Genomic DNA, 23,963 nt, shown 5'->3' with positions numbered 1-23,963 from the left:
TGGTACAGGTCTCACAAAGGATGTTTTCTATACCTGTGGTACCTTTCCTGGATTAAGGCTCAGAACAAACATGCTGGTCTGCACAGGTCTGAAGGAGTCTGGAGCTGATGCAGTCTGGATCCTCCTGAGCTACAATGCGCCGCCTACATACTTGATTTAAAAACAGATAGCCAGTGATGATGTATATTGTAATTAGTTGCTTTATGAGAACTACATGCTGATATCGTGACGTTACCTCGTTTGCATATGCTAATTTACTCCTTGCCGCAGCCAATAGTAAGTGTCGTAATGCACGCACGTCTAATATGCACGAAAGGTGATGTGTCCGGCGTGACTTGGTGACGTCACTGTCGCACCTGTTTTAATAAGACACACTGACGCACACAAGAGGAACAACAATTATATCATTTCTATTCCTGGGAGGTGGTTTTTCAGGTCTTTCCGCATTGTGTGGGTCACATACCACCTACAAACATCCGAAACACGCGTTACAGAAGAAACAAAAACACACACTGTATTATTCCCTTCCATTACTACAATTAGCGGCATTTTACAGCAAGGTTTTTTATCATGTTCACTTATTAATGTTGTATAAAATGTCATTTAAAAACATTCATGAGAAAACAACTTTTCCTGGTTAAACCTGTTGCTCAGACACGAATCAAAAAGAATTTCTTCCCCTACCTGTTTTCCGGCTTGTGCGTTACTATTGGCTGATCGGATTGTCCGCTGTGCGAATCGTCAGCGAGCAGTTCAAACTTTAAACCAATCACAAACAAGTAGGACATGTGAGACGCCTCTAGTGGCGGAAATGGGAATCGCACCGGTTTTGGACGAGGAAGAGAAAAAGTTGGAGGAACCCGGAAGTTGTGCGACGCGCTCAGTTCGTGTGTGTGTTTTAGTTTTAATTGAATAAAGTGCTAAAGTGTTTGACGGTCAGTAAACAAACCGCCGGTGGATAAAGCCGGTGTTTATCTCCAGGTTGTGCTGCAGTTTATCGAATCAGCAGATTTTGGAGAAGATGGGCGTCGGAGATCCGAACAGTCTGGTACGGGCCCCGGACACCCGGGTTTAACTTTTAAATACTTTTACATGGTTATTTTTGTAGATATAATAATTGTGATCGTTTTTTAATTAAAAACGTGTTTATTGGTTTATATTATTATTATTATTATTAGCATGATATAAGAATGTTAAGGATTCGTGGTGCTGGTTTTTGTGTGTTTTTTCTCTGGAAGTAAATGTACTGCATGTTTCAGAGCGACACTTTCCAAAGAGACGCAAATGTGTAGAGAAAAATCTAAATAAATCTAAATAATATTTAACCACGTTCAAGAACGTGTATTTATTTAGAAATAAAGTGGGAGATAAAACAAAAAATCCAATTACAGAGTGTGTGTGTGTGTGTGTGTGTGTGTGTGTGTGTGTGTGGTATCGAGTAAGTTGAGTAAAAGTTGCCCAACAACACAGCGAGTATCAGAGCGAGTCGTCGCCTACTTTTGTTTTTGTTTGTTTGTTTGTTTGTTTGTTTGTTGTGTTGCCTCCAATCCTGCATGAAGGTTTTTCTGCTTCACTCTCGTTATATGCAGCGGTTCAGGTTTCATCAGAGTTTGACAGACAGACAGAATTTTGTCTCTCTGCCTGCACCCCCCCCCCCAAACAACCCCCCCCCCCATCTTGTACAATTTCTTTTTCTTTTTTCTTTCTAGTCGTTTTCCCGCACAAAAGCAGCAAACTATCGACTCCCCTTTAAAGAACGATTTGTTTGTTTGTTTGTTAGCACGCTTCATTTGAACAGATTTCTAAATTACACAATACCATGTGACACTGCGGCTCGGTCTCTCGATCTCGATTCGTACGCTATCGTTTCTATAGTAACCGCTTGTACGACCTCAGAGCGGACGCAGCACAGGACCCCATATATTTTTATATATAAAATATCCCAGGGGATGAAGTTTTTTGTCTGGAGAGGTTTCTGAAAGGAGTCTCCAGTGTCAGGGCTTCACCACAGTCACTGCTGCAGAGGAACCAGAGGTGATGGTGTGTCATGTGAAGGATATCGGAGGAGACGCCGCTCTGATCGGAGACGTGGCGTAACCTGAGGACTGTGTGTGTGTGTGTGTGTGTGTGTTGGAGCTCAGGTGAGTTCTGAGTGCAGCAGACTAGGATCAGCAGGTCCTTCACTCAAGTTTGTGACCAATCACAGCTGCTCCAACGCCAAATCTTCACAAAGCCCTGCCCCTGACCACGCCCACTCACTCTGCATGCTCAATAACTTATTAGGTTTATAATGTATGAAAGTGTGAGAGGCAGATGTGGGGTATATAGAAGTGGAGAAATGAGGACGGGACATGGAGAGAGAGAGAGAGAGAGAGAGAGAGGGAGAGGGAGAGGGCAGCTGAAGGGGGAAAGATGGAAATTTGTCTCTCTATCGCGCTCTGTTTCTCTCTGTTTTTCTGTCTTAATATTGTTTTTTCCCCCCTTTCTCTGTTGCTTTTTCTCTCTCTGTTGCTTTTTCTCTCTCTGTTTGTCTTTTCTATGTCTCTCTCAGTAGTAGATGTTAGATGATAGCGCTCTGCTACACACACACACACACACACACACACACACACACACACACACACACACACACACACAATGAGCTGAAGGTAGTTACGTCTGAGAGCTGTTTGGTTTCCCGGTTACCCGCCCCTGTTGTTTATGAAGGCTCAGCCAGTGTGAAGTGTTAGAGACACACACACACACACTCCCAGACACTCAGACATGTTCTCGCACAACATGTACCTGGAGAACCCGTACGCTGCTCCTGAACCGGTAAATAAGAGTTTTTTTGTACTGTGTAATCTGAGCTCTTACATTAATGACTCAGCAGGTGATCTTGACCAAGAGAGAGAGAGAGAGAGTGTGTGTGTGTGTGTGTGTGTGTGTGTGTGTGTGTGAGAGAGAGAGAGAGAGAGAGAGAGAGAGAGAGAGAGAGAGAGAGAGAGAGAGAGAGAGAGAGAGAGAGAGAGAGAGAGAGAGAGAGAGAGAAGTGTATCGAGTGTCTCAGAGTGTGAGTTTCTGCTTTCTAAGCAACACCATCACACTCGGCCTGTTTGTCACAGAATGGTGTTATTTTGTGGCTTGGAGTAACTGTATATATACAACCACACACACACACACACACACACACACACACACACGCTACGCACGTTAGTGCTGATTCATTGCCCTGAGTGTTACAGCAGGTTGTTAAAACCACAACCGAATATTCATGGGGGGTGCCAATAATTACGCTTTTGATGAAGGGGTTTTGTGCCTCACTAAAACACGACTTATACCGGGGGAAAATAATAATACTAAAAAAAAAAAAAATTCACTGCTTTAAATTTGTGGGTTTTTTTTTTTACCCCCCCCCCCCACAACACCCCTCTCTCGCGAAACTCGTTCATCACGCCGACTATAACTTCAAATCAGAGAAACGAGTGTAAGCTGGCATTTTGGTGGTAATGTGGTGTGATCTCTCCTGCCCCCTGGTGGACTGAATTCAACTTTTTCAAGCGTACACTTCTCAGAAACTCCATCGCTGTTTCAGTAAAGAGTTAATGGGACTTGCGAAAGGGGAAAATGGTAGAACCCGGAGCTCAGAGCTGCGTTACTGATGTTTGTCGGTGTGGTGATGCAGGAGCAGGGAGCGGCGGCTCCGGTGGAGGAGGTGGACAACGTGAAGTCGCTGCAGTCTCAGGTGGACGGCGTGAAGGACATCATGACGCAGAACGTAGAGCGAATCCTTGCCCGTGGAGAGCGACTCGATGATCTGATGGACAAGTCCGAGGACCTCCAGGCCGGGGTGAGGCCTCCAATAAGCACTACATACACACCTAAAAGCAAAAAGGTGCTCAAACTGTTGTGATTACTGTCTATAAACAACTGATGCAATGTTGCTTCTCGTTGTTGATTGTGTCCAGGCGCAGAACTTTAAGCATACATCACAGAAGGTGGCGCGTGCCTACTGGTGGAAGAACGTCAAGCTGGTCGTGGCGATAATCGTGGTCGTCGTCATTATCGTGCTCATCATCGTGCTGCTGGTTACCGGAGTGATCCCCACCAGCTCAACAGCGACAACCACCCCCACCAAACCTCCCTTATAGGAAATTAACACCTTCACACTCACACACACACACACACACACACACACACTTTAGATCGTTAAAAAAAATCCCACTCGGACGCTAAATAGTCTGAAACTCAAAACAAGCTCATTGAGACAGATAAATATGTAATTTATAACATTCATATAGCTTGTAATATATCATAAAGCCCTGAACTGGTGTAGTGTCAGATCAGGGTTTCAACCCAAATTCTGTTTGCCTTTATCTTTCTTTAAAAAAAACAACCTCATTCTAAGCTAAGAACCAATTCCTATTTAACCTGTGAAATTCTGGGGTGTTATGATTTTGTAAACAAACAAAAACAAAAAAAGCAACATTTATGGTTACATGCTGAAATTTATAAACAATAAAAAGTGATGCGTCAAAACATCCAGAATTTCACGGCTAAAAGTAGCTCTTTCAAGAAAATCCGATGTTGGAACATTTTGAAAATCTGAACGAAAGAGGTTTATAAAGTTCATATTGGAAATTGTATATGCTGTACGCGGCGTCATTTGGTGAAAATATCTGGAAATCCTACATTGGTACTTCAAGAAATTCGATGTTGAATTAAACCCTGAATTTAGAGATTTAGGTGTGGAATCGAACATGTCCAGAAATTCGCTGCAAAATCAAGCAATTTAAGGATATTTATTAGAAGTTATAAATATATAATATATAATGATTGTTTTAACAAAAAATATATATAATGTGTGTGTGTGTGTATATATATATATATAAAATCCACAAGTTATTACATTTAATTTAGATTTTCTGTTAATATCTTTAAAATTCTTTCTAATTCAATTCCCACTCATTAAAAATGATAAAGATGAGAAATGAATCACAGGGACTTGAAGTTATAACGAAGTTTAAATATTAACGGTTAATAAGTTGAACACAATTTTTTCAATCAACGTGAAAAATATCAGAAAAGGGATTATGATTTTTTTTTTTTTCCTGGATGAAGTTACAACGAATTATTTCTGACTAATGAACGAAGGAAATTCGAATTTTTATTGTTACAACTATCAGGAAATTCAACCCGAATGCTGGAAAGGTTTATTTGAAATAAAAATGGATAGAAATTCGATACTTTTAGGTTACATTTTGAATCACTGAATGCTGGATGGCAAGCTCTCTGCGAGATGTTCGAATAATTCTAGAATAACCCTGAAATGTCTACATCTTAAATATGCAAATTATACAGTGAGCGTGTGAAGTTTTCCCAGGGTTTGGGCCATGTGTCTGTGTTTTTACAAGAAAAAAAGTGTACTTCGTTGTATTTTTTTTTTTTTTTATATTTTCCTTTTTTTTTATGATATAACTGTTTATTAAATGCTTGAAGGCCAAGTTACAGTTAAAATCAGAACGAACAATAGCGCAAATGCACTTTGCTTTAACATGGGTCTTAGATTTAACTTGAACTTTCCAGATATTTCTCTTTGTTGTTGTTAGGAGAGAAAAAAAACATTCCAACATTATTAATATTTTTAGTTTTTTTTTTTTTTTTTACATTTTGCACAGCTTTGATTTAATGAACTACCAACTGTCTTACTGTGATTAATAATATTAATGTAGTAATTGAGAATTAAACCGTTAGTGAAAATAGTGCAATAGTCGAATCGGGTCTTAATCTCAACCTATTTTTCTAAATTTCTAGACGTCTGCTTTTCGTGGTTTGGTCGTCGATCTGTGGGAATCTCGCAAGGTGAAAAACGCTCGGTCGTGTAAATATTTACGTCTCTTTCTCCCACATGAAATCTCACCGCTGTAGCATCAGAGGAGGGTAGAATGTTACATAGTCGAGTCTATTTATTTCCTTTTCCGTACTAAAGCTGTGATTAGGTGCCTTATCGTCTTCTAATGACTTCCTCGTTAATGTTCACTGCCTCGTTAATTCTCAATAAAGGGCTAATACGGTGCGTGTAAATATCTCTATATTTCGTATATATATATGAAATGCGTGTTTATTCTGAACGTGCGCCACAACACCCGGTTAAATTCAGCTTCTCAGTCACAAGCCAGTTTGTGTAAAGGGGTGTCTTAGTTCAGGTTCAGATCAAATACTTGACCAGCGCTGGGGATTTGGATGTATTAATCAAGAGTTCTATAGAAATCTCATCTGAAAGCCTGTAGAGAAATTTTTAACAAATAAAAAACACTGATGTCATGAACGCTGAAGCGTGTGTACGTCTATCTGTGTGAGTGTGTGTGTGTGTGTGTTTGTGTATTTTCTCATCGAGAACATCAAGTTTGCAGTATCCTGATGATCGTTTATTCCCATTTTACAAAATAAAGGAAAGCATTATAGAGCTACCTAATGACTGTTACTGACGACTCCTTCCAGAACTGTGATGTAAAAACCATGCGATTGATAAACAATAACGTATAGAATTAACAAGCAGTTTAATGTACACTGTGTTGCCAAAAGTATTGGGAAACCCGACTTTTCCAGTCTTCGGATGCAGGAGCATGAAACGTTCCCTTCACTTGAACTATGAGACCCAGCACGACGGGCACCAAAACCGGCTCCATTAAGATCCATGGGTTGGAAGATCTCCTGCTATAGATCTCTCCGGCCTTCAACCTTATTGAACAGCTTTGGGACCTCCATCAGCGTCTGGATGGGCACAAATCTCCACAAAATCTAGTGGTAAATCGAATCTTCCCAGAAAAGTGGAGATTAGTATAACAGCTTACTATGTGGTGGGTTGAGATTAAAAATATTTCATCCATGTTTTATGGTCAGGTGTCAACAAATTTATTATATTCACAGTCTTATTATTTTTTTTATTTTTTTTTATGGCTGCACTGAGGTTTGTTCACCACTAGATGGAGAATGTCCGTGTGTAGATGTTAGACCCTTCAACTTCAAGTAAGTTCAGGTTGATCATGAGACCATGTTCCATTCCTTTAATAACAGATGACATGTAATAGTTTTTCACTATAGTGATATTCCCAGCATGCATTGCTGTGGTGTCGAAGGGTGTAGGAACGTTTGCACTCAGATGTTGTGATGGAGGATGTGGTTGCAGTGATGATGATCATGATGATGATGATGATGGTGGTGCAGCTCGAGTGTGACGGAGAGAGAAACATGTGACAGGAAGAAAATTCGTGCCTTCACACGCCAGTTTGAGAAATAATGTGTGTATTGTTCTAGAAGGGGGTAAGTAGAATTTTAAAGGTCTTGCCGTCATGCAGTGTGTGTGTGTGTGTGTGTGTGTGTGTGTTCTATTCAAGAGATCTGCATCATGACTCCTAATCAAATGACAGTAAATGATTGTTTCTTTTTTGCATCATTTCTGAATCAGTGTGACCCTGAAACCTGAATCTCTTGAATTAAACACACACACACACACACACACACAATTTCCTGAAATAGCTTACTAATTAAATTACTAAGATATTTTGGGAAATTCTTAATGTGTGTGTGTGTGTGTGTGTGTGTGTGTGTGTGTGTGTGTGTGTGTGTGTGTGTGTCTTTCCATGATGCGTTTTTCTTCAATAGCGGTTTCAGTTTATGTTTTGGTTCCCCCACCCCAAAAAAAAAGTCCAAAGGTTTGTGGACACCATTCCATACTAAGTCTCCATAACCTCAAGTTTTCTGGGGGGAGATATTCCATTAGATCTTTGTGGAGATTTCTGAGATTTTATTCAGCCCAAAGGGAGGGGGGGTGGTGTTGGGGGGTTAGGTAATGTTAAGCACACAGCTCAAGATCTTCTAGAAGTTTCCAGCCCATGGAAAGCAGATCTTCATGGAGCTGGCTTTGTGCACAGGGGCACTGTCATGCAGGAACGAGGTTCGGACCTCCTGAAATCTCATGGTGAAGACATTTTGGGCCCAATACTTTTGCACTGCATAGTGTCGCTTGGTTGAAAAGTTGTGCAGGAAATACCAGACTGAAGTAACACCCACGTTTAATGCAACACCACTTGCTTCATCCACGGGGGCAGTTCTGGTTTTTTCCACAGGGCCAGGAAATGAAAACTGAAAGCTCTGAAACGATCACCGTCTTGCTCATGAAACCCGATTGGGGCAGAAGGATGGAGCCGTTGGAAACCTTTTTCCTTTCACACTTGGGTGGAGGAGGCAAGCAGCCAGAGTGGAAACTGAAAGTGTAGTGGACATGGTTGCCAGATTGAGCGATTTGACTTTGTTTGGCCTTTACAGCATAGACATGTATAGTAATTAGAGTGTGTGTAGATTGGAACACCTCCAGCTTCTAGTGTAATATGTAGTTGATGGAGTGTGATAGAGTGTGTAATTAGTGTGTGTAGAAATGGTTCACCGTTTACCATTCATGATAAGTTACATCTGTGACATCACAGTGCACCTTCTCCAACAAGACCAAAAACGCCCAGGACCCTGAGCAGTCTTCATTCGACCTCCGTAGCCCACCGAGCAGTCAGATGACCGGACAGTGTGTGTGGATTGGAACACATCCCTGGTGCTTTATATAGTGAATAATGGGTGTGTATATTGGAACACCTCTAACTTTTAGTGCTACATACAGAAAATTGGCTTTTTGTGCCCTACAAAGCAATTAATGTGTGCGGATTGGAACGCCTGATGGTTAATTCGAGTATGTGCCAATTGGAACACATCCAGCGTATAGTGCTATATATAATTAATGTAAATTGGAACACGCCCGGTTTATTGTTCCCTACCTCGTGATTACGGTGCGTTTATCGGAACGCCTTCAGTTTGAAATGAATTGTAGAGTGAATGTGCATAAATTGGAACACCTCTATTTTATTGTGCTATGTAGTGGAGTAAATGTGTCAGCTGAAACCCATCAAATTTATAGTGCACTATGAAGTGTTTAGTGTGTGTGGATTGGAACACCTCCGGGTTATAATGATCTATATAGTGATCAGTGTGTTTGGATTGGAACACCTCAGGGTTATAATGATCTATATAGTGATCAGTGTGTGTGGATTGGAACACCTCTGGGTTATAATGATCTATATAGTGATCAGTGTGTGTGGATTGGAACACCTCTGGGTTATAATGATCTATATAGTGATCAGTGTGTGTGGATTGGAACACACCCGGGTTATAATGAGCTATATAGTGATTAGTGTGTGTGTGTATATATATATATATATTACGACTATATTTCATATTTTATATTTTGTTTTAATAATAATTATAATTATTAATATTAATATTAATATTATTATTATTATTATTATTATTATTATTATTATTATTATTATTTTATGCCTTAGTCATAATAGATTTGAAGGTGGATGTTTATTTAGTTTAATCTGGCAACCCTGGGACAAGGGACAGACTCAAGCACGTGTGCAACCACAGAGCTGAGAGGGTCCCTTTAAAAACCAAACACACACACACACACACACAGCAGTGCACTCAGAGGAGCTGAGAAGTGAGAACTCACACACTCCTTCTCTCCCTCTCTCTCTCTCTCTCTCTCTCTCTCTCTCTCTCTCTCTCTCTCTCTCTCTCTCTCTCTCTTTCTCTCTCTCTCTGTCATACAAAAAAGAAAATAAGGAGACGCACATCTGGATCAGAACCGTGGAAGAGTTTAAAGCTGACAGGATTTCAGACGTCCAGAAAAAGACGTTCTTGAGTGACACGGATACAGAGACAAGGACAGAGACAGTGATGGTGAGTTTCATTATTTTTTTCTTTCCTTCTCTGTCTTCTGTTTTGTCGTTGAACTTGTGTGCACACACACACACACACACACACACACACACACACACACCCTTAAAGCTCTGAGAATATCTGCTGATTGTGTGTAAGAAAAAACTGAGCACTTGGTATTACATAAGTACTGGATGATAGACATGGTCTTCACACACACACACACACACACACACACACACACACACACACACACACACACACACACACACACAGAGTCTATTTTTTATTTCTTGCAGCTGGTCTCATGCTTTAGCCAAAATGTCTCTGGACAGCTGCAAATTTCTCTCATAAAAGAGATGAGGGGATGGAGGTTTTTCTTCGATGGAGCAAGATGAGAGGAAATTCCCACTCCTGAGGAATGACAGAGAGAGAAAGAAAGAGAGGAAAGAGAGGAAGAGAAGGCGGGATGTGACAGGAGGAAGTGCTTGGACTGGGCACATCCTGTCGTTGCCTCGTTCAGATCCTCAATGTTTTCATTGTATTCCCTGGAAGTGTTTGGAGGAAAACTCCACCCTGATAAGCACGAGCCATGGTGAAGATGGAGATGTTTCTCTCGCTGGTGTGTGTGTGCGTGTGTGTGTGTGTGTGTGTGTGTGTGTGTGTGTGTGTGTGTGTGTGTGTGCGTGTGTGTGTGTGTGTGTGTGCGTGTGTGAGCTCATGCGGTGACTACAGAATGAAGAATCAGCATTGGGGTAACTATTTGGGGTAACAGTGACTCAGCAGCCCCACCTGCTGGGGATTATGTTCCAATCTTTTTATACCTGATGTACGTGCCCTATATAGTGATTAGTGTGTGTGGATTGGAACACCTCCCTCCAGGTTATAATGCTCTGTATAGTGATTAGTGTGTGTTTATTCTAATGCCTCCAGGGTGAAGTACCTTATACAGTAATTACAGTGTGTGTGTGTGTGTGTGTGTGTGTGTGTGTGTGTGTGTGTGTGTGTGTGGATTGGAACATAGTTTATAGTGCTCTATATAGTGATTAGTGGCAGTAGATTGAAACACTTCCCGGTTCTAATGCTCGATATAGTGATTAGTGTGTGTGTTTGCATCTTATAGCGCCCGATATGTGGATTTATTAGTATCGATTGGATTGGAACACGTCCATCTTAAAGAGAAACCTACGTAGCGATTACATTGATTAGCATGTTTACACTGGAACCCCCCGCTGGTTAAAGTGCCCTATAAGGTGACTAGTGTGTGTAGATTGGAACACCTCCAGCTTATAGAGAGCCCTATTGAATTATTAGTGTGTGTGGATTGGAAGGCGTCCAACGTACACTGATGCTGGGAGGGCGGCGTATTGTGGAAGGAACAGTGAGAAATGCACCAGGGTGCCCTTTGCTAAACCGGCGAAAGCGCGGTTAGGGGAAGTTTCTTGCTTTCGTAGACCCCACACGCAGGTATTTCCTGTTTTTAGAGGCACAGAGGCGTCCATCATTTACGAGACGAAAAAATCCGAGGCAGGTTTGCCTGCAAACACGGGCGTGTACGTTTCTCACAGTATGTCTCACCGGGTGATTAGCTATCTCTCGGGCGCACACGCCGGCGTTTGTGCTACGTCCCTGGGTGTGGAGTTGTCATGATAATGAGGCTGGAAAGGTCACTGCAGGTCAGCGACTCCAAATGCCTCCATTTTCAACCCGTGGCACTCTGACAGCGAGGGTATTGTGAGGCCACTCTGGTGGTACACAGTGGCCCAGGCTTTGCACTTTGTCTTTTGTATTTGCTTGAGAAAAAGAGAGAAGACAAAAAACACACACACAAGGGCAAGCATCCAGTCTTACATTCCCCCGAATTACAACAACCAGCCTGGACCACGTCCACCAATAACCTTTCCCATGTGTCCCCGGATTTGCTGAATCATGCTGTAAACTAGCTTAAACCTCTGACTGGAATCTTAAAGCTTCTTATTAGCATTCAGCGCTGTCACAGCTACTTCCTGTTCCCATCTTCATGTCCTCTTTGCAAGGTTTTCGCTACATGCCTGGGTTCCTTGTTCCTGTTGCGTTTCCTGTCTTTCTCAGTGTACAATCTTGGGGGTTTTACCCCTTGCCCAGTTTTCCAATTCCATGTTCCTTCTTACTAGATTACTTTCTCTCTCCCCCTGTCCTACTGTAACATCCAGACTCACTTTCTCTTTCTTTTTCCTGTGACATTTCGCTCTTCCCTAAAAGACATTACTGACCAGTCCCTTTCCGGTTTCCTCTTCTGGGTCTGCATAACATTTTCAAACATCTATAATCTCCCTTTTTTACACAATTTTATACCCACATTCGTGATCATGTCCACTTTTTCCATAATGTCCCATTTTCTGTTTTGTTTCATCTCTGTTTCCTAGTGTCCCTTCATGTCCTAGCATACTGTCTATTCCTAATTCTGTGTGTCCCATCATGTCTTGATGTATTAGCGCATTCCGCTTCTAAGTCTTCCATCATGTCCTCGTCTTCCATCATGTCCTGATTTGTTGTTTCATATGTTTCCTAGTGTCCCATCATTTTTCGACATACTGTCTCGTTCTATTTCCATCTCCCATCAAGTTCCTACATATTGTCTCATCCCATGTCCTAGTGTCTTATCATTTCTTTTATGACCTTGTCTTTGTTTCCTAGTGTCCCATCATATGTCCAGACATATTGTCTTTTCTTGGTTTCCCGGTGTTCCATCACGTTCCGAAGTAGTGTCTCGTCCAATATCCCAGTCTCTCATCATGTCATCTCACTGTCTCATCGTTTATTTCTCTGCTATTTCCAGCTTCTTCTTCATGTCTCTTTTCTTTGCTATCCTTTTGCGCTTTACCATCTCTTCCCCATTTCCTGGTCTGACCTTGTGCTTCGTAACCTTCTTTTGTTTCCTGGTCTGCCGTAATGTTTTATGATCTTATCCTGTTTCCTGTTCTCCTGTTAGACTCTCCATTTCCTGTTTTCTGTCTCGTTTACCGTACGTAATTTTTTTTCGTGTTCAGGAGAACGGGAAAAGCCAGCTGCAGCAGGCTCAGGATGATGTGGAGGAGGTGCGCGGCATCATGCTGGACAACCTGAACAAGGCCAGCGAGAGGGAAGGGAAACTGGGAGACCTGGAGAACCGAGCTGACAATCTACTGGAACAGGTGACCATTCCAATAATCTCTCACACACTGTTTTTATTTTCTATTCTTATTCTTTCCTTTTTTTTTGTTATGTAAGTCAGGTCACATCCTCTTGCCCGACTTTCTGAAACCAGGAAACAAACTAATCATGCTTTCTGGCTCTCAGACTCTAGTGTCATTATTAATCCTTTCCACTGGTGTAAGCCAGAACAGGAAATGCCATATTGAAGGCTATAAATTAACACTAGTTGATAAGGGGAATGTAGGATTGACATCCTGATATTTTATTTATTTATTTATTTTTGCTGATAGGGTTAATTTTAGAACGCTATTTCCTTTTTTGTGATGAGAGGAACGACCAAAGTGTGTGTGTTCAGCTGGAGGGGTCGGAGTGAGGGCCAAGTTTGGGCTCAGAGGTCAAACAGTTTCCACAGACGCTGGTCCATGTTCAATTATTATCTTCATCAAAGTCAACTGCATGCATTTAGAATTGAAATAATTACTTGTTTTTTGAGGGAAAAAAAATCTCATTAAAACAAAAAGAATGTCGGAGAACTGAGAATGGTACGTTCCTGGTCTCTTACGGTTGTGCCTTTTTTTTTCCCCTTCAGAGCAAAGTTTTTTCCAAAACTACGTACCAAGTGAAGCAAAAGAAGCGATGGGAGAACAATAGGCTGAAGTTGATCGTGGGAGTCGTCTGCGTGGTCATCCTGATATCCGTCGTCATCATCATCGTCACCACAGTCCCCCTAAATTCTTCTTAATAAGAAAGATAATATAAATTTTGCTGGAAAAAAAAAGAAGAAAGAGTCGTCTTGCTTTGTTAATTTTTTTTCTTTTTCGCGGGTTGCTCAGGAAAATCGGAGATCATTTCATAAAAGCTCAAAATACCTTCAAGCGTCGCCTTTGTCCCGTCTTCAGATCTCCGAGGCGTCCCTTCAAAGATCTGGTGGTACCTGTGGACGTTAGCTGCTGCCGTCTTTTGCTTTCATTTCTACTTGACTTACTTGTGCCTTTGTGCAAACATCTGGACTCGAAACAGGAGCCGGTGGATGAGGACACTGAAGCCAAAGGTGAACCCACTTTCGAAAGCATTTCTGCTGGAATGGATTTGGATGATGGTGTTGGTCATAGTGTTACTCTTCAAACTGAGGAATGAAGACTTTTAAAAAATGTGATTGTGGATTATTAATGGTGAACTTAAAGAATCCATCCTGTCAGGACACTCTTAGAAAAGAAAAGAAAAAAAAAAACGGGTCCCTGTTAGGAACCTTGAATGGAAAATCCACAACGTAGGATAAAATTCTGTGGAGAAATTGTTACTAAATGCTACTACGAAGTTCAGTCTTGAATGGGTGTCTATTTTTATTTTTTTTTAAAGATCTAATTAGATCCCACTTTGAATGTTATTTCGCTAAACGGATTAGCCACCTGTACAACCTAGCGTAGAAATTTCTTTTCTAAGAGTGCAATCTTGTATAATTCGCAAAGATTCCAATTTCTATTGCCTGTAAAAGTAAAAAACGCTTCACAAAAGCTTGTTGTCGTTCAGCATTGTGAGCCACGTTCTTTCGCCTCTGATTCAGGTGCGTCCGAACTTCATGCTGCTACAATTAAAGCAAATGTGGTATTTTTTTCCTTTTTCCGTTTTTGAGTTGTCAATTTGTTTGTAAGACCGATGATGATTTTTGTCCTAAATACAAAACATTTAGTTCATTTTGCTGCCTGAGTGATTACTTTTCTAATGCTTTGTTAAAAGTCCTATTTTGAACACGTTTAAATGTTGTCGAGCAAAGAAATTTACCTCAGAAACGTAGTGAAAGAGAGTTTGGATGGAACGAATCGTTGTTACAGCCGATTACGAGTTTAGAAGTTAATGATCAAACCTTCAACTAGATCCAGGGAAGCAGAAAAAAAAAGGTTTAAGCCAGGGTGAAGCAATCCCTTTTGTGTGAACAAGCTAAAAATCCAGAGATTCTGATGCCATGGCTCGAAACAAAAAACCACTCTGCAGTGTGGCGTCATATAAAAATTATTCGACAGTTTGTGTGGAGGACTTTTATGAGGACTTTCCTGTGGCAGAAAACCCACAGGAACTGCTTTACCTCTGTAATTCCTCAGTCCTGATAACTCATTTATTAGCTTTCTGCTTTCTGAATGAGGGATGTGGTACCAAGAAAAGTCAGTCCACCAACATTGTCCATTATGATCTACAGATTCCTGTTCGTCTTCTGAGATCCTGAGGAGTTCTCAATAGTTGAGTATATTGAGATATCTCAATAGTTGAGTATATTGAGATATGGCCCAGGCCATTGCTATCACAGTTAGCAGACTGGGACCTATTGCACATCACATTTTATTGCTCTGTGGGAAAATATGTAAGGAAAAGATACACAAAGCTATTCATAGAGATTCTATTATCAGTGATGGCTGGGAACAGAAAGGAAATTATTTTTTTCTTTTTTTTAAAGCAGGAAGTTCTATGAAGAGAGATTCATTAGTGCAGTACTGCCCTCTGCAGGACAATGGTGGCAAGGAAACCAATTCAAGAGCACACTTGATGTGGAACGTTAGAAAAAAGAGGGAAAAAATCGAAACCTTTTCAAGTCTATTTAGAGCGTGGTGTTGGAGAAGAAAAGTAGTGTAGCTACATAGCATTTGATAAAGTCCTTGAATATCAGAAACCAAGTAGGACAACTGTGCAAGAACACTTTTATTTGGCTCCACAGAATTCCAAACATCCTTCACCTCTTAGGTGGAGTAAGATTACTTAGATGCTGGCCATGGTACAGTCTTTCTCTAAATGTTTGGTTTATAACATCTGCTTCATGGCTCCTCATGGCTTCCTCATTTCGACCCTGCAAACAGAGACACCCAAGTTCATACTGTGGTCATTTTCAGATTCAGTAGGCCAGGTGCCAGAAAATGTGGGTGGACACAACTACAGAAAAGGACTGCAATGGGATATGCGATCTACTCATTCGTTCATTGCAGCCTTTGAGGTGATCCTGGTCACTTCTGGGCAACTGATACAGAGACTGACTGAGATGTCCAGAATCTACCAGCTTTTCTGTTTGAAAATAATCAGATTTTTGGGGGGTCAAAAGAGACTACATTTGGTAGAATAACTAGTGTGAAACCTTGAGATGGTTTATAAACCCTTGGCCCCCCACAGTCATGAAACAGCAACAGAAATGCACAAAAGCTAGCTTATGGTGAAACTGAAAGTCCAAACCAATTTATACTGCTTTGACTAATCAGCCTGGTGTGGGAAGAATGTTTCCATGTGGCCATCATATATATTTGCCTTGTTTATAAGCACTAGAAGATAAAGCAGGTCTAAAGCAGATGAAATCAACAAACCAGTTCACAAGAAACAGACAGGGGCAGGTTCAGGCTAGCGAGCACCTCAAGCATCATGAGGTGACAATGGCCAAATGTACTGTTCCTAGGAAGTGGGGGTGGAGTCAGCCTTAAAGAGAAAGAAGAACTTAAGTATAGTGTTTGCTTGCAGAAAAGCTTGGTGGGGGCAATTATTTGCTTTGTGGATGTGAAGATTTCTTAGTGGCATTTCATTCAGTGGGCAGGAGGGTATTCACGAGTTAGCAAAGTAAGCTAAGAGGAACAGCTTCTGTCTTTGGCAGGGATTCTAGATCCAGCAGTAGGAGGTGGCAGAGAGTTGTCCTATCCAATGGTAAGGGGTTCAGCGACTTAATGATAAAGGGGTTTTCCTGGTTGTGAACTTGCCACTGGCTCTTTGGCTTGGTTGGAGGTCTAACTGGTAAATGTGGCCTGCAGGCTACTCACCTTTGCATCAATGTTTCTCCAAAATTTGCCTTGCAAATGGCATCAGTTGTCTGTGGTTCCTTGTGTGATCGTTTTAAAGAGAAAACCAGACAGAAAGTTAGTTACAGGCTGCTGTTTTAGTGAAAAGAACCAGAAAAGTGTCCATTATGTTCTTTATTTCTTTTAATGGAATTCATATATTTATAAATAGGTCTTTCTTTTTCTTTCTGACAATAAAGCATAAATTAAAATGCTTAAAAGAACCCATAGGCAATCTAAAGAATGTATGTTTACGAGGACCCAGTGGTCTTAGGAAACATACATTGTTGAATCATGTTTGCCTTGAATCTGGCAACCCGTGACGTATACAGGTACACTCAGGTTAAAACCAAACACTGCTTCAAAAAAGAGCTCAGAGGACTGAGAGGGAGTTCAGAGAGAAGATCTTAACGGGAAACAAGGAACGGACATCCTTTGGAAGAAAAGAAGAGAACGAGGAAAATGACCACCGACATGGTAAAGTATTTGTAATTTTGATTTTTATATAAATAATATCGACTTCAAAGTAGCTTCACTTTCCCTGCTTTCACGTTCCGTAAAGGTTTGCCGTGATTTGAATTGTTATGAGATACCTGAAGCACCTTGCAGGTCTATACATGTATATATACATTCACATCATGATGTCAAAAGTCTGGTGTGGCCTGAGGGGATTATATTTATATATATATATATATATATATATATATATATATATATATATATATATATATATATATATATATATATATATATATATAAAACATAATGTCAATATATATGTTCTGATCTAAAACTGTCCAAAAGAACTCGATTTAGTGTGATTTTAGATGAATTATGTGAAATAAATGATGCATGTGAGAAATCATGTAAAGCAATCGTAAACATTTCATGCTAGCTAGAGAGACGAAAACGTTCTACATTGATTCCTCATTGCTATTTTTGGGTCTTGAAATGCAAGTCTTTCCACATTGCAGCCATTGTCCTGTGGCGTTTATTTAACAAATTGCAAACGAGAAATCACGTGAGAACGAAAAAACGAAAACATTGCGAGTGCCTTCGAGTCCAACAATTTTAGTTTTTATTATTAATTAAGGTTTCCAAAGCTATGTATGTCCGCACTCACACACACAAAACTTCAAACACCAATATTTCTTAACACCCCTGATACTATTGTATTATTTTTTTTAGAATTCTGTTTTAACTTAAAAAATTCAAACATTTAAAACATTTATTTTTGGCCTGAAGGTGGCGCTCTTTTCCTTTCTTTTTTTTTTAACTAGTTATTGTGGGTAATGTCCTCAGAAGTTTTCAATGCTCATACTGGAAATGGACATGGATGGTTTTCAATCGAAATATTTTGCGTTCTCAGTGTGTGTGTTTGGTTTGTGTTCAAAAGGAGGGACAAATCAAACTGGAGCAGCTTCAGGGCAATGTGGAGGAGGTCCGGGTCATCATGCAGGACAACTACACCAACGTGAAAGAGCGTGAGGAAAAACTCGAGAGACTGGATGAGAGAGCTGAGGCGCTGCTTAAGAGTGTAAGACGTTTTTTTATATGCACACGTATACGACGTTAGCTGTTCCCCAATTTTGTGCGTTCTGGTTTTTCGAAACTTAAAAAGTCCAACCAAAAAAACTTCTAATCACCAGTAGGTCTGGTTGGGGTTATGTAGGTGGGATGACAAAATGGACATCACGTTCCTACGCTATACTGTAAATACATACAATTGACCAAATACGAACTTGAATTTTGAATAAGTTTGTTCGTATATTATTTATTACAGAGCAAAAGGTTTCACAAGACATCGAAGAAATTGAGAAACAAGAGGGAAAAGGAAAACACAGGTTTGCAATGTAAGATCTGGAAGATAGTTGTGGTCGCCTTAGCATTGGTTGCTCTGGTCATCATCATCATCGGCATCGTTGTTGGGCTTTCACAATAAGGACGAAGAGATCAGAGACACTGGTGAAAAATGTCAAGCAGCCAGAGACGAAGAAGAAGAAGAAGAAGAAGAAGAAAAAGAAGAAGTGATTCATGTTTTCAGATGTTTGTGCAAAAATACACATTTTCTTTTTGTTCTAAATCTATTGTCTATACAATTTCTAAACACTTCCCTTCATGTCTTTAAAAGATAGACAGAGAGACAGACAGACAGACAGACAGACAGACAGACAGACAGGCAGACAGACAGACAGACAGGCAGGCAGGCAGGCAGACAGACAGACAGACAGACAGACAGACAGACAGACAGACAGACAGACAGACAGGGCAAAAAAAAAGAAATGTCTGCCAAAGAGGTGGAAAAATGTTGATGAAAAAAATGTGGAGAAATCCAAAATGGCCGAATACGGTCCTTGTGTTACAGCACACATCACGTCTGTGCTAAACCTCGCACACGCTAAACGTTATCTTCCGGTTTAAGTCGTTACAGATTTCAGTATTCATTGTATATTTACGCATATTTAGTTCTCCTTCCTATTTAGTTTCCTGAAACAGGTTTTTCCTCTCATTTTGTCTCAGGGAGTTTTTTCTTATATATATGTTAATATACAGTCAATGGACAAAAGATTTTTATGTAAATCTTTTTGAAAATCCCATCCCACATTTTGTCCCTACAGTATTTACTGTTATTGTGAACTTCACATTTCTTGGAAGTTGTTTTTCTCGACGACGCATCTATATCAGAGCTCTACAACAAATGTTCCACATAGTCTCACAGTTTTTACTCAAAAAAAACGTTCTGAAAGCAGAATCTAGATGGAGTACATAGAAAACACACTCATCTAGCAATTTTGTTTTATAGTTTTATGAAATTACAGGCTGTTCCAATAAACTCCAGGTTTTTGCTTCAGAATGTTACTTGTGTCAGCTTTTCTGTACAATTGATCGTTTTTGTATAAATATAAGAATATAACCATGAACATCTCTGCTTTTTCAGGGTTGTTTTTTGTTGGATTTTAATAAAATATTGTGTTTTTTGCATCTTATTGTGTGTGTGAATGTGGAATGCCACACGATTTCTCACTTCTCTATAATGTGCTCAAGAATCTACCTCAGTATTTCCCTTAAATGGCAAACGATTTACACACTTGAGCCTCTGGGTTACGAACGACCTCAAGTGACTTTGGTGAAACCTTCTCCGTCAAGTTGTAGAAAAGATCTTCGTGGATGCAGGAATAAATTATCCAGGGATTGTTCTAAATAGAGATAGATTGGTGGAAATGTACATTGGAACCTTCTGAAGTTTTTAACCAGACTTTTTCTCTCAGAAAAAGAAGTAGAATAACAGTAGCCTCCAATCAGCATTGGTGCAGAAACCCGGTTCTCCATTGTTGATTAGTTTTTCCACTACAGCACCACCCATGCACCACGATTGCAGCTACAGTTGAAAGGAGAACAGATATTGTATCATGATGATGAACATTGTAAAATGTACTCAAGGGGATTTTTGTGGTTGTAACTGTCGAATCAAACGTTGTATATTCGCTTATCTTTTGTGCGACTTCCTTTTTTTTTTTTTTTTAAGATCATCTGATTTAGGTTTATTTTTTTCTTCTGTTACTAAATGGTGCCGATTGTTCAAACTAAACCCGTTAGTATCATATTGAATCACTGTTTGCTTTTCAGAGTCTGGAGGGTCACTTTGGGTCAAAGAGGTTTTATTTTATTGGGGGATGGGGGCACTATCATTGGGGTATGAGGTGACTGGAGTCTGGTAGTTCTGGAGCATGATGCATTCACAACATGCATTCCCTCTGAATTTGGTGTGGGGTCCAAGGATTCCAAGGCCATGTTTTACCCCAAGTTCCATGCACTGCACAATTTTTCTTTGGCCAGGTATAAAGAATTAGCTATTTCTGCAAATAATCAAGAGAGCGTAAGACCTGTACCACCTGCCTGGACTTCTGCTTGAACGGATAGATTCTAATACTCTTTTCAGGAATTCCTTACAGAGCGTTAGCAAGACATGGCCCGAATTTGGTGCGGAAGTTCTTTCCACCCTCCTCAGTCAAACCGATGTAGGACCAACTACCGTGAACATAATGTCTAAACAAAGTCACAAAAACAGAACTACAGTTTGACAAAGAAGCAGAAGCGAAACATCGGTGTTACAGTAATTAACGGCAACAGCTGGGCAGGTGTGCGATGTAGTTTTTTTGCTCATTGCACGTTTTGTGGCTGAAACTGAGAGTGATATGACGTCTGGGGTTGTTCTCTTCTTATCAGGAAACTGTTATAAATCTGAGTCTGGTTCAGTGACAAGTTAGGGGTTATGATATTATAGGAAATCATCATAAATCAAATCTAAAGGTGGTGTGATGTAGATCCACTTCATCACACCACCACGCCGTGGATTCTTTTCTAATGACACGGAGTGTTTTTTTCCATCTATCACAAAGGCTTGAATTTGAGACAAAAGGGATATGAAGATGAATAATCTGACATTTGAAATAAAAGCTTTGTTAGCTTGAGGAAATACCGAAGTGATGCAACACATCTGGATTTCCCCTCGTCTCTGGAAAAAGTGAAAGTGAAAGTGATTGGCCTGAGGAACAATGCGAGTGAAATATACACACACAATCTTGACCACACACTCATTACCAGGAGTTTGAAATCTTACAGTACAGGGTTGCCAGATTGACGGATTGTGTGGACAGAGCAATGCTGTGGAAAATCAACAGATTTTAATTATTACTGTTAGACAATAAAAAAATATACTGTTATTAATATTATACATTATTATTATTATTAATTATGTTAATAGTACCCGTATTATTAATATTAGCCAAATCATTATTTCTCTTATTTTTCCCTATTTTATATGCTTTCAAAAAGAGAAAATAATTTATATTCAAATATTTAATAAATTTTTTTATTATTAATAATATTTTGTTCATTTTTTTGTAATGATTGCTCACATCTTTTTATTATTTATTTGTTTGTTCAAATTTTTTCCATAGTTTTTTCTCCCGATTTATTGATTTGATATTATATAAATATATATATATATATATATATATATATATATATATATATATATATATATATATATATATATATATATATATATAGATATATGAATTTTCTTTTTAAGAAAAACATAGAAACACTTATTTTGGGAGTCATTTGTTGCTTTTTGTTTTTAATTACTTGAGCATTAAATGTGTTCATTAAATATTGTGGCCAGAATTTCTATTCGGCAAAAATTCCACAGTCGCATTTCATATTTTGTTTAATATATATGTATAAACTCTATTTTTCTGGATCAGATCTTTGATTAAATCTAAATATAAAGAACTAAAGTGTGTCAAGTTCTAAAGGGTGAAGAATTTGTGTGTGTGTGTGTGTGTGTGTGTGTGTGTGTGTGTGTGTGTGTGTGTGTGTGTGTGTGTGTGTGTGTGTGTGTGTGTGACATTACTGATGAGCTGAATCAGGTGTGGAATGTCCAGTTTATCTGGCAACCCATTCATAGGCACAAGGTGAGAAAGCTTTTATACATATGCAAGTTCATATGAAAGCTTTGGATAAAGCTTTTATATGAGGATGACAAACCCTCCCCACACACACACACACACACACACACAATCACACAAGAGATAAGGCAATCAAGACCAGAGCTCAGGATCAGAGCTACAGGAGTTTCTGTGCTGACATTCAGACGTCCTTCAGTGAACAGAGCACAGAAAAGAGAACAATTATGGTAAGTATTTTTCCCTCTTTTTTCTCTCATTTCCTTTCTTTCTTCTTTTTCTTTCTTTTCTCAGTAATTGTTGCAATATTGAAAAATTTGAAGCAGAACAGGATGTTCTACATGGTCCAGTGTAAAGCTGCTGTTGGTACGTGAAATCTGAAGATCTTTTCCTTCACAACTGTTTTTATAAAAAAAAAAAAGGTTACTGTTATTTGTCTATATAACGTAAAAAAAATAGAGGGAAAAAAAAGATAGCTAAGAAATACGGAATAAACCACTGGATGGTGTTTTCAGAAAATAATTAACGCTCCTGACTGTAATATTATTCCCCCCTTGACAAAGGTGTAATCTTTATCTGTTTATTGTTACTTTTCATGAAAAGAATGTTTGTGTATCTGAATTTCTCTGTAGCAGTTTCCTGGTTTTGAACAGTCACTGATGTGTGTGTGTGTGTGTGTGTGTGTGGGTGGGTGTGTGTGTGTGTGTTGGGTGTGTTATAATCAGGAGGAAAAACAGACCTTGCTGCAGAAGGTAAATCAGGATTTAGACGAGGTTCAGACCATCATGCAGAATAACGTGAACAACATAAATGCGCGTGGGGAAAACCTCCAGGATCTGGACGTGAGAGCCGAGCGGCTGTTGGCGTGTGTATGTGTGATTTCATTATGTAGAAATACTGTAGTTCTGCTGCAGCTGTAATCATAAAGACTCTCTAGTGGCACATCCCAGACTTGTGAAAAATCATAATCTCATATATATATATATATAATTTCCTATTCCAGAGTCGGCTCTTCAAAAGGACCACCTTCAGACTGAATGAACACCAGGACCAGCACTGCGTAAACTGGAAGACGTGTTGTTATTGCTTATTGTTTTTGTTAATCATCTGCATCGTCGTCAGCATCATCATCACTGGGACCCACTATCACTGGTTCCCATGATGTCTCACCAGACCAGCTCGTGGAATTTCCTTTTTGTTCCTCCAAGGATTCAGAACGATGCTGAAGAATCTCCTGAGCTTCACACACACACACTCTCCATCTTTAGCTTCATGCTTCTGGTGTTCGAGGTGTGAAAAACCATAAAGCGCTCTAGTAGATAATAAGGTACAAACCTTAGAGAAGATATTTTAACAATAAAAAAAAATTTGAATTCTAAATTAAAAGAAGTACTGAATCAAATGAAGCAGGATCGGAGGAATAATGAGGAGGAGGAGTGCCATTTCCTCCTTTTTTAAAAATAAATTTTACCTTTTCTTTTTAGGTTTAAAGCTTTTTTTTTTTTTTTTTTGCTTTTCTATTTTTTATTTATGTTTTTTTTTTTTTTTTGTACAAATTGATATTCTTGCTTTATTCAGCTGTTCTTATATAAATTATTTTTTATGTATATATTGTATATGTAAATAAATGTATATACTCATAAAAGAAAAAAAAGAATTGATTCTTCTTTACAAAAAAATGTAGACAATATATTATAATACAATGTACTCTTTTTTCATGTTGCTTTATTTAGCTGTTTTTACAGAAATTATTGACTATACATTT

The 23,963-nt window shown here is 39.5% G+C and overlaps 3 protein-coding genes and 1 long non-coding RNA gene across 6 annotated transcripts; all 4 read left to right on the top strand.

The window, feature by feature from the left end:
• Positions 1–842: 842 nt before the first annotated feature.
• vamp8 (vesicle-associated membrane protein 8 (endobrevin)) lies at positions 843–4,424 on the top strand. Its single transcript, XM_083526526.1, has 3 exons — positions 843–1,048; positions 3,665–3,829; positions 3,948–4,424. The coding sequence occupies exons 1-3, from the start codon at positions 1,022–1,024 to the stop codon at positions 4,128–4,130; spliced, it is 375 nt and encodes a 124-aa protein (XP_083382652.1). The 5' UTR covers positions 843–1,021; the 3' UTR covers positions 4,131–4,424.
• A 3,438-nt stretch (positions 4,425–7,862) lies between these two features.
• Positions 7,863–14,618, top strand: LOC310718029 (vesicle-associated membrane protein 5-like). Of its 2 annotated transcripts, XM_083526524.1 has the most exons (4): positions 7,863–8,607; positions 9,647–9,771; positions 12,780–12,923; positions 13,514–14,618. In XM_083526524.1, exons 1-4 carry the CDS (start codon positions 8,604–8,606, stop codon positions 13,664–13,666), a joined length of 426 nt encoding a protein of 141 aa, XP_083382650.1. In that variant the 5' UTR covers positions 7,863–8,603; the 3' UTR covers positions 13,667–14,618. The 2 variants fall into 2 exon arrangements, with proteins under 2 accessions (XP_083382650.1, XP_083382651.1); XM_083526525.1 differs by lacking the exons at positions 7,863–8,607; positions 9,647–9,771 and adding an exon at positions 10,031–10,372.
• Positions 14,619–17,072: 2,454 nt separating this feature from the next.
• LOC310718150 (vesicle-associated membrane protein 3-like) lies at positions 17,073–19,648 on the top strand. Its single transcript, XM_083526731.1, has 3 exons — positions 17,073–17,204; positions 18,124–18,264; positions 18,511–19,648. The coding sequence occupies exons 1-3, from the start codon at positions 17,190–17,192 to the stop codon at positions 18,667–18,669; spliced, it is 315 nt and encodes a 104-aa protein (XP_083382857.1). The 5' UTR covers positions 17,073–17,189; the 3' UTR covers positions 18,670–19,648.
• A 2,297-nt stretch (positions 19,649–21,945) lies between these two features.
• On the top strand, positions 21,946–23,852 carry LOC310718739. 2 transcript variants are annotated; one of them, XR_014531256.1, is made up of 3 exons: positions 21,946–22,428; positions 22,924–23,067; positions 23,202–23,852. It is a non-coding gene; the product is annotated as an uncharacterized lncRNA (long non-coding RNA). The 2 variants fall into 2 exon arrangements; XR_014531257.1 differs by having other exon boundaries at positions 21,946–22,564; positions 23,202–23,796.
• Positions 23,853–23,963: the final 111 nt, after the last annotated feature.

This window comes from Silurus aristotelis (assembly GCF_946808225.1).
Source record: "Silurus aristotelis genome assembly, chromosome: 23".
Classification (NCBI taxonomy): domain Eukaryota; kingdom Metazoa; phylum Chordata; class Actinopteri; order Siluriformes; family Siluridae; genus Silurus; species Silurus aristotelis.
The sequence above is the reverse complement of the archived record's forward strand: the minus strand, read 5'-3'. Positions and strand labels throughout refer to the sequence as shown.

Bases quoted from the DNA above. Each gene is read 5' to 3' on its own strand.
- vamp8 (XM_083526526.1), top strand. From the start codon at position 1,022: ATGGGCGTCGGAGATCCGAACAGTCTG. The intron at 1,049-3,664 runs GTACGGGCCCCG...GTGGTGATGCAG, and splicing joins TCGGAGATCCGAACAGTCTG to GAGCAGGGAGCGGCGGCTCC. The intron at 3,830-3,947 runs GTGAGGCCTCCA...GATTGTGTCCAG, and splicing joins CCGAGGACCTCCAGGCCGGG to GCGCAGAACTTTAAGCATAC.
- LOC310718029 (XM_083526524.1), top strand. The intron at 9,772-12,779 runs GTGAGTTTCATT...TTTCGTGTTCAG, and splicing joins CAAGGACAGAGACAGTGATG to GAGAACGGGAAAAGCCAGCT. The intron at 12,924-13,513 runs GTGACCATTCCA...TTTCCCCTTCAG, and splicing joins CTGACAATCTACTGGAACAG to AGCAAAGTTTTTTCCAAAAC.
- LOC310718150 (XM_083526731.1), top strand. The intron at 18,265-18,510 runs GTAAGACGTTTT...TATTTATTACAG, and splicing joins CTGAGGCGCTGCTTAAGAGT to AGCAAAAGGTTTCACAAGAC.